Source organism: Xiphophorus couchianus, chromosome 7 (assembly GCF_001444195.1).
Source record: "Xiphophorus couchianus chromosome 7, X_couchianus-1.0, whole genome shotgun sequence".
Lineage (NCBI taxonomy): Eukaryota > Metazoa > Chordata > Actinopteri > Cyprinodontiformes > Poeciliidae > Xiphophorus > Xiphophorus couchianus.
This window is the reverse complement of record NC_040234.1, coordinates 11673631-11687295: the sequence shown is the minus strand read 5'-3', so window position 1 is coordinate 11687295 and position 13665 is coordinate 11673631. Positions and strand designations below refer to the sequence as shown.

Sequence of the window (13665 nt, the reverse complement as noted above, 5' to 3'; positions counted from 1 at the left end):
CAGGTTTACCACTTTTCAGTGAATAAAAATGGTCAGGAAGAGTTAATATTTAAAAGCACCAAACATAGCTTAAACTACTGAGCAGATTAATCAAAGCGATTGTGATGAATCAATTATGAAAATAATTGTCAACTAAATTAGTAATTGATTAATCGTTAACTGGAGCATACACTCAAAAAAAGCCATTTTCTAATAAAACAATATATTCAAAGCAGTAATTAAGTCAAAATTGTACAAAAAATATATGCATTTTCCATTTAAGATAAAGACATCTTTGTCTGTAAATAATTTTTAGCCAAAATTCCTCAGTTGCCATAGATGTAGTTTCACCCGGTTCAGATTTACTAAAGGAATGCTGTTATTGCGTTTTAGGCAATGAAATATTTTTATTTAAAAAATAAATTGTATTATTTGCTTATTTGTATTTTTTATGTGTTTCTTATATTGTATAAAAAGACTTAAGCAGTTACATGAAAAATTTGTAGAATGTGCCATTTTTAAAAATCCAATTAATCAATTAAGCGTCACAATAATCAATAGAAAAATAGCATAGTTTGAAACATTTTAATGCCATCATCTCATAGCATTTTGTGGAGTTATTTTAGCTGATTTTATATTCCCCCTCCACTTCTCCATAAGCTGTCTTACGCAATCAACAATCAGCATCTACTCTGCCTCCGGTTGATCATTGTTGGCAAAATACTCTGACTCACTATAGACTGACATGTTTACTCAAACGTCTGGCAACATTTTGGCTCAGTCTTGAAAAATATTAACAATATCAGCAGCTCTTTGACATTGAATTGGGAGTTTACAGTAAATCCCTTCTGTTTTTCCTCCAACTTAAGTGAAACTCTTCGGGACTTTATGGAGGGCCATGGTGCAGTGGCTCCTGGGATCCTCACGCTGACCACTGGCCTCAGTAAACCATTCATGAGGCTCGACAAATACCCCACCTTACTCAAAGAGCTGGAGAGGCACATGGAGGTGTGTATTATGACCTGAAATGTTGTAATATGACCTGAAATGTTTCATAACTACACATTTTCTCTGGTGTTTTAGGAGAATCATGCAGACCGACCAGATATTCTGAAGTGCATGGGGTCTTTCAGGAACCTTTCAGTAAGCTCAGTGCACTTCTCATCCTCTCTAATGTCGCATCTAACTGCAGAATGAGCTAAAGGCAGATACTAAAGCAGTTTTCTGTTCCCATCCTGCTAGGCTCACTGCCAGGAGGTGCGAAAACGAAAGGAGCTGGAGCTGCAGATTCTCACAGAGACCATCCGGCTGTGGGAGGGAGACGACATCAAGACCTTGGGCTCGGTGATATACATGAGCCAGGTGTTGGTCCAGAGTCCTATGTCTGAGGTATGTACATCATCGCTCCACACTGACAAGAGTCACGTGACGTCCACGGTTTATTCTGTGATGCAGAAAACATTAGAAAATAGAGATGCAAAATCAAATAAATGTCATTATGAAAGTATTAGCTTATATAAATTCATGATGTGAATTTTAAAGTGAACCATTATTTGTCTTGTATGGATGATATACAAGACAAATTTATGCAGCGTTACTGATGTTTTTTTCTTCGAGAAATTAAGCTGAAAAATAGATTCTTTCCACAGAGTGTTGCTGTTTATTGCTGTTAACTTTTATAACCATGGAGAACAGCTAGAGAAAACCCCAAACTCAATTTTTCTGAAAATCACATTACACTTGACAAAAAAAAAAGAACTTTTATTAACATAAAATGTCAGCCTACTTATAAGCATCTCCATGAAGTGAACATCATATGGACTGAATACTTGGGCTGGGCTCCTTTTGCCTGAATTAATGCATCAATGCAGCGTGGCATGGAGGCAATTAACTTGTGCTCCCCATCTCCAACACTTCTATTCAAGATTGCATTAATCTTGAGTAGCTATATGTTTGCATATAGGAGTCTGTGTGAACAAATAGCTAATTTGGCAATGACATTTGACATTTGTGGAGGGCTTCAGCAAACCGTTTCCATGATAGTGTGGGCCATTACCCTAAATTTCTGTGTTGAGATCTTTGGTGATCTTATAATATTTTACTTTTCAGAGAAACAGTATAAAAAGAGCAACAAAAAAATTGCTATAAGAATATAATTTTTCACTAAACCTAACTTTTAGGTACTGAAGTTATTTTTTAATAATATTCAAATTTATTGGGTTATGCTTTTAATCTGCTAGCGAGTACATGTATTTTAAAATTGACAATTGCATATCTAGCCATGCTATCATAATTATATAACTTAGTTACATAAGTTATATAATTGACTGATGTATTTTTTGCCTCCTACAAAAGTAAAATATTGTCCCGTTAGTTTTTCAGTTATGCAATTTTGTCCCAGTTACTGAAATGGTTTTTATGACACATATTTAAGTAAATGCAACATTTCTATGTGCAAATGGTTATTTAGGAAAATTGGTATTTTACATGGGAGTGGAAATGAGTCTCATTTGTGGTTTTATGCATAACTGCAGTTTAAGTGATGAATGTGTGGTGTGGAGACAGCCTAGTTTTGCGGATGACGGTTGATTAATGGCTGCAATAGAAATATGTGGGTCAGTTGAGGCATCTAAAAAATATGATTGTTGTGGTCAACAAGATGCTTTGGTCTGAAATTAGGATTGTCACCATATCTCCCATTAAACTGCAGCTCCATCAGCTGCCTCAGAGTTGAAGCACTTGAACTTGAAGAGACAAAGGAGACTTTCTGATCAACACTCAGCCGTTTATTAGGCAAACCTGAAACCGACTATTCAGTGCCACAGAGGTCAGCATTAAGGCTAGTAATTAGAAACAACCTGAAACAGTTATTGCCTGATAGAATCAACTCACCCCTAACTTTTTAAAAACAAGATTAAGTCTCTCACTGAATAGTGGATTCAAGGTTTTTATTTCAAGCAGGTTCCCCCAACTATTTTAGAAAAAACACAAAGTCTGTTGTGGGGTTGTAATATTTTTTTCTGATTACTGTTTCTTGTTTGATGACTGCTGAGATAAGGTCCTTATACTAAGGGGCAAAGGTGATTAGAAAAATGGAGGGACCACTGTTATGTGGCATCAAGAAGTTGATTCCCATCCTGGTTATTTCTGGACAGCTGATTTGTTTCCTCCAGTCCATGCTTGGTTTTTATTCAGGTAGTCCACCTTCCTTTGCATAATTGTTTGCTTAATTGCACACACGTTAATGAAGGTCTGGTGTCTTGTCAAGTTCTCATCCACCCATACTTCTCTGTCTCTCTCTCTTTTTATTTTGAGCAGGAGAAGAATGAGCGCTACCTCATGTTGTTTCCTCACATCCTCCTCATGCTGTCTGCTAGTCCCAGGATGAGCGGTTTCATATTCCAGGTCAGAAATCCCTTGACTTCCACCTCTGAACATCCATCTGAATGCCTAAATGAAAATGTATTTCTTAAGGATGGAATTACAGCTTGAATTACTTGAAAATGCTTGAATTTCATATAAGCATTTCCAAAAGTTTAGAAAGTCCTTCAAATATTGATATTTGATATTCAGTTTGCATAGTTTTGTAATAAAGTGCAATCTGATGTTTGATTAAAAATTAAAAGCCTAAACTTGAAAAATCTTTAGTTTTTTTTTTTCTTCCTGTACAGAGTTAAATCAGACCAAACTTTTCTTATTTTAGGTTAGTTGGAATTACCAACATTTTCTATTTGCTGAATGCCAGAACACTTTGACTTTTTTTTTTAGATATTTTTTATAACTTTCTTTGTATGTTGTGTTTCAACATTTAATTTGAGCAGGACGATCCAAGATTTGTTTGGGTTGTTTCAATATAAAGAATATTTATTTTGTATTCCTATAGTATGAATGATTTATTGATTTGTGTAATTGAAATAGAGGGTTACTTGTAATTGATGCAACATTTTTGAAATTGAAGGATTTTTTTTTTGTTAAATTGGTGTTTTGTTCTCGGACCAGTCAGGTGTATAGGGTGTGGATTAGAGACATTTAAAAAAGAATATATATATATATTGTTATATTTTAGCTTACTTTATCCCTGCTGTAGTATAAAAAATGCCATCACAAGACATTACTAACAATAATGAATTGTATCATATAATAGTGAACTGAAAGTGTCTTTTTTTAGTTCATTTGTGTTGTGCCTTTTAAGCACAACACAACCCTGCAAACCATAAGGGTTAAGAGCTAATTTTTCTTTTGTTTCTCCCATTTGTTTTTCTTTGCAGGGAAAGCTGCCTTTGACTGGCATGATCGTGACCAAACTAGAAGACTGTGAAGCCCATAAAAATGCCTTTGAGCTAAACGGTAAAACCACACAAGAAGCAGCAAAAACGTCATGAACATGCAGAAAGTGTTTCAAACTGCGCTCTCCTTTTGCATGCAGGCACCATGTTTGACCGTCTCCAGGTGGTGTGTGCAAACCAGCAGGACCTGCAGGACTGGGTGGAGCACCTGACGAGACAGATCAAACACAGCGCCGCCACGGCCCCCAGCCACAAACCGCTCGCTGTCCCCTGCCACACGGTCAGGAGCTAATCATTACACACAGCCTATTTCCTTTCCATTCATCTGCGCCCAGTATGGGGCCCAACATTGTGACTATGTATGTTGGTTTCACACCGACTGTGATCCTATCAATCAATATGTTGTGAACGGTTGGCTTTACATAATGTGCAATGGTCATGTGAACAAACTGCAGTGACATTAGTAAGTGGTTTGTTTCTCTCATTAGAGTAACGTCAGTAAACAAAAACTGATTTTAAGTAATAAAAATGCATAGGTTTCGACTTTAGTGGCAGAATGTGTTGAAGTCTACTGATAAAAAGCAGCTTTAGGAGTTATTATCTGCATATCAGAGGCCAACTATGATCTGCAACAACCTATATATATTGAGAAGCCATTGTGTTATAGAGTATTTACTGTAAAGTGTTTCACTGAGCAGAGAATGGGAACAAAATGGTTTTGTAATAGAGATTGTTTTTTTTTGTTTCCTCAGCTCCCATCTCATCCTCTCACCCCGTCCCGGCATGCTGAGAGCAGGGCCATGACTGTGGCTCCCACCTACCACACCCTGCCTCACCCATCCTCTCATGGGACAACCCACAGCACAATGACATGGGGCCCCCTGGAGCCACCAAACACCCCCAAACCCTGGAGCCTGAGCTGCCTCCGACCCGCGCCGCCGTTACGGCCCTCCGCTGCACTCTGCTACAAAGAGGTGAGGGACTGTTTATTCTTTTTTATTATAGTTTATTTAGATAATTGCACTGTGTGTTTTGCTTTATAATTTTGGAGAAAAAAAATTGTTTGCTTCCCGTTTGCAGGATCTCAGTAAAAGTCCTAAGAGTGTGAAGAAACTCCTTCCCAAACGCAAACCTGAGAGAAAACAGTCTGAAGAGGAATTTGCTCTAAGGAAGAGTATGTGTTCAATATTCAAGCACCATTTCATTGTAGAATTAGATCTCTACTCTTAATACTAGGTCTCTTAGAGATCTAATACTCTAAGAGTATTAATATTAGCTTTATACATGAAGGCTATCCATTTTAATTAAATCGTTTGTTCACCCTTTCAGGTACGGCCGCTCTGGAAGAAGATGCCCAGATCCTGAAAGTTATTGAGGCATACTGCACCAGCGCCAAAACCAGGCAGACTCTGAACTCCAGTAAGACAAATGAAAATCCTATAAAGGTTCATTTAGGAAAGGAGGAGAGGCTCATACTTGTGTGTTAGGTTGATGTTCAATGACCTTTAGAAAAACTGCCAATTTTCTTAGTATTTAAACAACAACTGTAAAAAAACCAAAACAAAACATGAATTTATAAAAACTCATCGAACTTGATGGAAAAAAAATGTTGTTCCCTTTGTCTGCTTAGATAATTTACTGATTATCACACCTACAGTATCTGACATTTATATACAATTGTGGGGATTTTCATACGTAGTTTAAGCCAGAAAGTACATTTACCAAGAGCTGCATCTTGCTGCTTTCACACGCTACCTGTATAAATCGTCAAACCTGTTTCTTCCTGTTCATGTCTTTGTGCGGTAATACAATTGATCGGGCTCTATGTTTTATATGTAAGGCGGCTGAAAACTTCTCAACAGATATGTTTCTTGTGGCTTCTCAACCATAGCTTTGAAAATTTTTGCATTTTGAAACCGTTATTTTTTTAAACCATGATGTATTTTGATAGCGTCAACTGGTTGATGCTTTGTAGAAACATACCTGTATTTTCTACTCAGTGCCTATCTTACCACTGGTATTCCAAACTGTTCCTTCTAACAATATCTCCTCTCTTTTTCCTTCCCGTTTCCTCCTTTTGGGCATTTTTCTGATTTACCTCGAGTACCTTTTTCCATATTTGTGTTTTTTTTCATACCTTTATAATTTTTTCCATCCTCTCCTTACACATCTGTCATTTCTTTTATGATTTACCATCTGTTGCGTATTGCGTGCACCGCCCACAACCCCTTCCTCCGACTCCCCATTTCCTCCCTCTCCACATTTTTTGCGACATCTCCCCCTCTCGTCCCACCGTCACCCTGACCCCGGTCCCACCAGCATGGCAGGGCACGGACCTGATGCACAACCACGTGCTCGCCGACATGGACCAGTCCTGCATGGACTCGCCGGGCCGCCGCAGCAGCGTGTCTCGGCCAGAACTGAGCTCCGACCTGTCGGAGGACTCTGACTACGACTCCATCTGGACCAGCCACAGTTACAGGATGGGATCGGTGCCGCGAAAGAGTTGCATCTCCCATCAGAACTAGAGAATGTACAGCGCCGCCAGGCTGTACTATAATGTGACGTATAGAGAGAGCGCTTACCTCTTTTACCGTAGATGTATTAAAAAGATTGATTTTTTATCTATTTATCTTTTTGGTTGATTTGGGTAATTTATTGCTTTAATTTATTTTTTGACGGCTTGTCAGATGATGTTTTCAGCATTTTTCCTGTTGCCTTTCCCTTTTTTGTGCCTCCTCTCTTTCTGTAGATGTCATGCAGTAAGTGTTAGCTAATAATTATTGTTAATTTATCTTGAATGTGACCACTCTCCTTGTTTAACCATAAATCTGGTGGACTCTGAGTGGAGAGGATGGGAATTTTGGTGTGTAGTTTAGGGGAGGGAGATTCAGCGGCCGGGCAGGTGGGGACTTACATTTTTTCCTGTCTGATATTCAGATGCAATTCAAGAATGAGTGTCTTCAATTTACCATAAATTTGTTCTTTTTCAGCATGTGGTTTTGGGATACGCATGCTCAAACATAGCACAGATGCTAAACAGGCACACACGTGATTAGGCACAAATGCCTCTGCTGTCTGCAGAATAAAGCAGTGTGCAAATTCAGATTCTTAACATTTTACATTTAGTCTTTCATGATTCAATGTTTAACCAATCTTTCAAATCTTTGGGAGGATTTAAGAAAATATGAAAAACAAACAAAAACACTACTATAGGAACAAGCAGACTTTGTCAACTGAATCTGTAGCTAAACATAAATGTAACAGTGACTCAGTCTTATTATCATTTCTTTTATGACACTTTCCACCAGGGTATTCAGGGACATCCTGGACATTAAACTGAATGGTGCATTACAACGCTGAAGCCCACAGTTTAAATTGGTGTCCTTAAATTCGGGATCAGTGAATTGTTTGATTGTCAGTGAAATAATAAGACCTGTTGAGATCTGACACTAACATCAGTCCTGCACACTTTGATCTCATTTGGAAAACACAGAATAACTGTCTGAATGCATGGAAGGTGCAGTTAGATTAAAGATTGGTTTGCAAAGATTTTAATACTTTTTGAACCTTTTTTTTTTTCATTTTTTTCACTTTGCAATTGATAGTACAATAGCATAAATGAATACATTTGTTGACATATTATAGAGCTCTAGCATTGACAACCATAAGAGATTAATCTGCATTATTTTTGCAATAGGAGCATTGAAGGATCACCAAGTCGCCTGACGTAAATTCCCTATAAATGGGCAGCATTATGTAAAATCAACTTTTTTGAGCTTTACGTCAATTTCTAATGTTATTCCCTCATCAAAGACATACATGGAGTGTTGCTTTGATTCTTTCATGCATGAATCTCAATAGCACCCATTTGGGGATGCCTAAGCACTTGCTCTGACAAAGCATTGCCAATTTACCCAAGGCTCCCCTTTGGTGCTGCAAACTCTAGCCGATCATTCGCCCCACAGAGCGCCACTTCTGTGTTTCCCCCACTCGGCTCCTCCAGACTAGCGGCTGCAGCCATTAGCAAACACCTAGTGGAACTGCTAATCTGCTGAGCTCATCATATGAACTACTTCTCAGTCTATTAACGGTAAATTGACATAATGGAGAAACGTTGTAAAGACTTGCTGGAAGTGGAGCGTTGGGAAGAGTTTGAGTTTTTTAAAAAGACAGAGGCCAATTTCATGGCGTCAAAGGTTTTTTTTTTATATCATGTTTCATATACACAGTGCTTTTATAACAATTGAAGGAAACATGGTTACTTGATTGTGCTATAAAATCACACTGTGCCTGGAAAATACATAATGCTGCCCCTTTAATTGCTGGGCTTTTACCATCTTAAATGTATTTAAGAAACAAATTTAAGTAAAATCACAATGGTTGACTAATTTAAAGCAGCTGAAAAGGTTTTCCTGTTTTAAAAGTTTAAATTAATTTCTCCTTGGAATACCTGTCTATTAAAGAGACAGTTCTGTCTGGACTCAAAGCATTAGGACAAGTTTTCATTGCTTTCAAACTTCAACAGTGGCTTTCTTCTTGCCACTTTTCCATAAAGGACAGATTTGTGAACTATGGGACATCTCAACAAAGTTTCCCACTGAAGCTGTGAATCTCTGCAGCTCTTTCAGATCTACAATGAAGTCTTGATAAAATATTATAAAATGTATGGTTGCAAAGTGAAAAAAGGGAAAAAGCTTAAGGGATATGAAAATTTTTGCAACACACTGCATCTCTGACCTTTAGAGAAATTGATTTCATAAGTCTGAAATTTTGTATTTGCAGCTAAAGGTGAAGCTTGAACTGAACTTTTCTTTTGTCATTGATGGTGTAGCTGATAAATCATGAGTGTAAATGCTGTTGTTTGAGATTACCCTTATAACTTTACGTATGACAGTAAAAACATAGCTTAAACCAGTCAGAACAAGATCATCAAGTAAACTAGCTCCTATGGTGATGTCTAATCAACTCTCCCTACTGTTGTCAGCTTGTGAGGCTTCCCTTTCTTTCTCACATTAGTATCTATTTTTATGAAGAAGTATTTTTCCAGTACCGTTATGAAAAGTACAACTCTACATCCTCTTACAATGGGCAAAAAGAATGACGTATGGGAAATATATATACATATGGGTCCATGTTGCAAGTGTTTATAAAATGATTTCTTTACTGTATGTATAATTTTGTACACATTTTAGTATTTTTTTCCACTTATCTGTTGATTTAAAATTGTATATCAATGTTTACAAAATAATCTCTGTCCCCCATTTCATTTGGTTTGTATCAAAGTTTACAATTAATACTGAAATGTTTTAATTATTTTGCACAATCATGTTATGGGCAAAAGGGAGTGGGGGTGTGGACTCAATGAAATTCTGTACTTTTTAGTGTCTACCAAGACTCTGTATAATATAATCTTAAAGATAGACTTAAGTATTCAGTGTAATTGTAAAGTGAATACTCATTTGTAGTGTAAATGCTCACCTTCAGTGGTTGGATGACGTTGAAGGACAAAAAAATTAAAAATAGAACAAAACAAAAGAAACAAGACTGCAAAGTTGATCTATTTCAACTTCAGAATGCTGTTAGAGTGGACTTGGCATATAAAGAGCACATAATGTCCCCATTTTTTGTAAATACTAGTTGTCTTGCTGCCAGAAAAAAAAGATCTAAGAATATGGCTGTCCTATCGTGCTGAACTTTGTGACAGGTGTATTTTGTGGTTTAACAAGTCGAATTCTTGGACAGTCAGGGTGAAAAAGAACTTAGTCTTTAACCAACATCGTTCTCTGTCTGCTCTGTTGCATTCAAGTCAGACATCTGACCGTGTCCTTTTTCTTTTTCAAAGCAGCCTTCAGTGTATTTGTTCTACACTGCTGAAGTGTTCAAAGTCCCAAATGCTGTATTATGAGTTTTAATAAATCTATCAGTTGATAGAAGCTGTCGTTCTGTTGCTTTGTGGAGCCGATCTGATTGTGTCTGAAATTTTTCTCTTAACTTTTCATGCCATTTAGTTTCCTCTGAGTCTTGTTTTTCTGTCATGACTAAAACACTACTACTAACCTGTCTGTTCCTACAATAAAGTCCACACTGACTTTACTCTGAATGTATTTCACTACTACTTGTTGACTAGTTCAAGATGAGACATAGTGAAGTCCCAGAGGTTGTTTGCTTCTCTGTTTTGACGCAGGATCACGACCAGAAACAGGGCTGCATGTGATCATCCCTGGTGAGGAGAAAGTTTTTCTAGACGATCCAAACCGCAACGGACAAAGTGTACTGGAAGAGAAGTAAGAGTTACTGACCGTGGCAGTAAGAGGTTTACATGAACTTGTCTTTGGCCTGAATGCCCAATTCATTTTCTCCCTTTACTGATGTATTTCATCCACTTTTTGTTTTTACGCGGTAGCCGAGTGATCCAAAATACAACTTAAAGAATTTTGAAAACAAAAAAAAAAATTGTGTTTGCATGATTGAATTTATTGTGGATTTTTCTAATTCACAATAGATCAAAATAATATACATATATAGTTATCAATCTTCAAGCTTGATATTTGACATTTCCAAGCACAATTTGTAGAGTCATCTTAAGCTGGCTAGTTTCCTGACATAGGCCAGACTTAAAAGAATATTCTATCATTCTTCAACACAGTTTAGGCCAGAACTGACCTGGAAACTTGAGATTGCCATGCTTTATCTCCTAGAAAACTAGTTAAAATGTGCTTTTGGTATTTTTGGCATGATTTGTAAAATCAATTTAAAACCCAACTTGCGTCTCTTGCTTTTGCACAAACCCAAATTAAGCATTCATTGTGACTTACACTGGTTTATGTAACGGCCTGTGTGAATCTGATCTCATTGAAGGAGTTTGGTGGATGTGGTTTACGCCCTGCGGGATGAGGTTCAAGAGCTGAAACAGGTGAATGTTTGCTGCTGTTTCATCATAAACTAAGAGTTAATTGTGTAGTTATTTTAATTCATTTAACCATACAGTTAAAATACTCTGCAAAACGGTCCTTACTTCCTTATACTTTACTTTAAAACAGCCACAATTACTTCTGGTCACTTGATGTAAAGTTTTTCGGTGTCTACAGGCTTTCTGGAGGTCTTTCAAGCTTTGATGCTTTTTCACTTGGATAATAACAAATGTGAAAAATGTAGAAATGGAAGACAAAAGCAAAGATGTTACAGCTGGAAACCTATTTACAGTGAATAAACGACGTGTCTTTGAGAAAAAAACCCCAAATCGACTGCAGCACATGTCCTCAGAGACACATTAGCCTTTAAATTAATCACATCAGTTTGTAGAGCAGCTCAAGACAAATGGCGGTGTCGGGGGGGGAAGTTAAATTATTCACATAAAACAAGACACGTTTTAAAACTTAAGCCACGAATAACAAACAAAAATTCTATAGAAATAACAGGAGATATAATATAATTAAATAGATGAGAATTTTGAAACTATTCTCATCTATCGCTCCAGGTGGGCAGCTGCAGCCAAATAGTTAGTCATGATATATGAATAGAATAAAATGAAATATAATAGATCAGGTGAACACCCAGGTACTTATAAGAGTACTTATCTCAATGTCCATTGTATATCAGATTAGGATCAGTGGTTGTTTTAGAAAACGGTAAAAGATTAAAATTCAAAATGTCTTGGCAGCCAATGCTGAGACTTTAAATTGATTGTTAGTTCATCATATTTTGCACAACAAGTTTTCAGTAGATAGGAGGGACATTGTTGGTTCCTAAAATCCTTTAGCTGTCACCCTGAAAATGCTTACATGTTGACATGACGATTAATGGGTTAAAGACCGCCTATAACCTTTCCTTTTGGCTGCAAGTAACAAAGTGACAAAAGTTCCCATTTAAAGCTGGCTCGATGCTATGGTGTGTTATGTGTCAGCATAACTCTTTTCTAAGTGTTGAGTTTAGGAGCTTTTTCATGCCTGAATAAAAGTAAGGTTCCTGGACAGAAAACAATTCATGACTGTTCACTCAATGTACAAAACTGTCTTAAAATGTGTCAAAATTTCTGGCTTAGTATGATTATTTAAAACATTATTTGTCATTTGAATGATTTTATGTGTGGAATTAAACATTTCTCATATATGTATTTTAGAATAACTCATTATTTATCCTCGTAGGACAATAAGAAGATGAAGAGATCCCTGGAGGAGGAGCAGAGAGCACGTAGAGACTTGGAGAAAGTTGTGCGGCGAGTACTGAAGAGCATTAATGACCCAGCGTGGGATGAGACCAACCTGTGAGCTTTATTGGTTGCATCCATCTGTAGCTTTGACAAAAATTGACCAGCATACCTTCTGTGGACTTGATGCAAAATCTAAAATGCACACACTGGCTTAAAAAGGTAAAAACATATTCTGGGAATGAGACCAAGAGTGGATTTAAAAGCTGTTGGCTTTGTGTTTAGGATGCTTATTGGTGATATGTACAGAAAATTAGAGGAATGTTGACCATATTCCTCCTAATTACATTCCTTTAGGCAAAAAGCCAGTGTTAGAAAAAGAAATCATACCCCTGTAGCATTTCAACTTTCATCATGAATGTCTGTTTTTTTTTTTTTTTAGGAAGGATCAACTGGAAAAATGAGACTTTTTTCTGTTCCTCTTGTTTACAGTCTTAACAGGATGACCATCATGTGGTGCATAAATGGTACTCCAATGGTGTTAATGGTCATGAAGGCTTTGGACAAGTTGCTACTTGAACAATACTATTTCAAAACCTCTCCAATGTTATTTAAAGTTTTATTGAATCATTTTGCAGGGATCTTTTATTGGACACAGGCTACGTCTGCTTTTATTTCAGCTTGTAGTGATTCCCCCCTTTTATTCCTTCCCTTTTGTCTTTATTGTTTGACCACTTTGCGGTACGACTTTCTAAGTGAATTGTACAGATATAAAGTTTGTACTGTGTGATGTAAATAATGCTAAAACATGAGCCTTTTCCTTTGGGAAATAAATGTTTATTAAAAGAAGGACTTTGAATCCCTTTTGAATATGGTCCAGACTGGTGAAGTAAAGGTTCCCTGACTTTTTAGTGAGCCACTAACAAAATAATGTTGACAAAGCCTGTGACTTGAAGTATGTATTATGCCTTTCAAGCGTTTTTAAAGGCAATAAAAAAGCAAACAGGTGAAAGAAGATCCTTTAATCACATGAGACCAAAATGTAACTGTTTAGCCTACATGAAAACTACTAATTGTGTTGAGTATTTACTCAGCAATATTTCAGTATTTACTTATCTATTTCAAACAGGTTTTAAACAAAGAGAACAAGAAACCAGTAGGACAGAGAAAAACATGTGCATACATAACCAAGAACGAAATAATTTGTTTACCACTACTCCTCTGTTTGAAAAGGAGTAGACTTATTTATTA

General features: G+C 36.9%; 1 protein-coding gene across 2 annotated transcripts in view; it reads left to right on the top strand.

Annotated features, from left to right (window-relative positions):
- Positions 1-13266, top strand: part of arhgef7a (Rho guanine nucleotide exchange factor (GEF) 7a) — a 40273-nt gene extending 27007 nt beyond the window's left edge. Inside the window, exons 10-22 of one of the 2 annotated variants that reach the window (XM_028023844.1) lie at positions 849-987; positions 1063-1122; positions 1222-1368; positions 3298-3384; positions 4248-4326; positions 4406-4545; positions 5018-5239; positions 5346-5439; positions 5595-5684; positions 6585-6770; positions 10453-10552; positions 11127-11181; positions 12413-13266. In XM_028023844.1, the coding sequence (XP_027879645.1) occupies positions 849-987; positions 1063-1122; positions 1222-1368; positions 3298-3384; positions 4248-4326; positions 4406-4545; positions 5018-5239; positions 5346-5439; positions 5595-5684; positions 6585-6770; positions 10453-10552; positions 11127-11181; positions 12413-12535 (1522 nt within the window). In that variant the 3' untranslated portion in view covers positions 12536-13266. The remainder of the gene's footprint in view (positions 1-848; positions 988-1062; positions 1123-1221; positions 1369-3297; positions 3385-4247; positions 4327-4405; positions 4546-5017; positions 5240-5345; positions 5440-5594; positions 5685-6584; positions 6771-10452; positions 10553-11126; positions 11182-12412) is intronic. The other variant, XM_028023843.1, reaches the window with a different exon arrangement.
- The last annotated feature ends 399 nt before the right edge of the window (positions 13267-13665 follow it).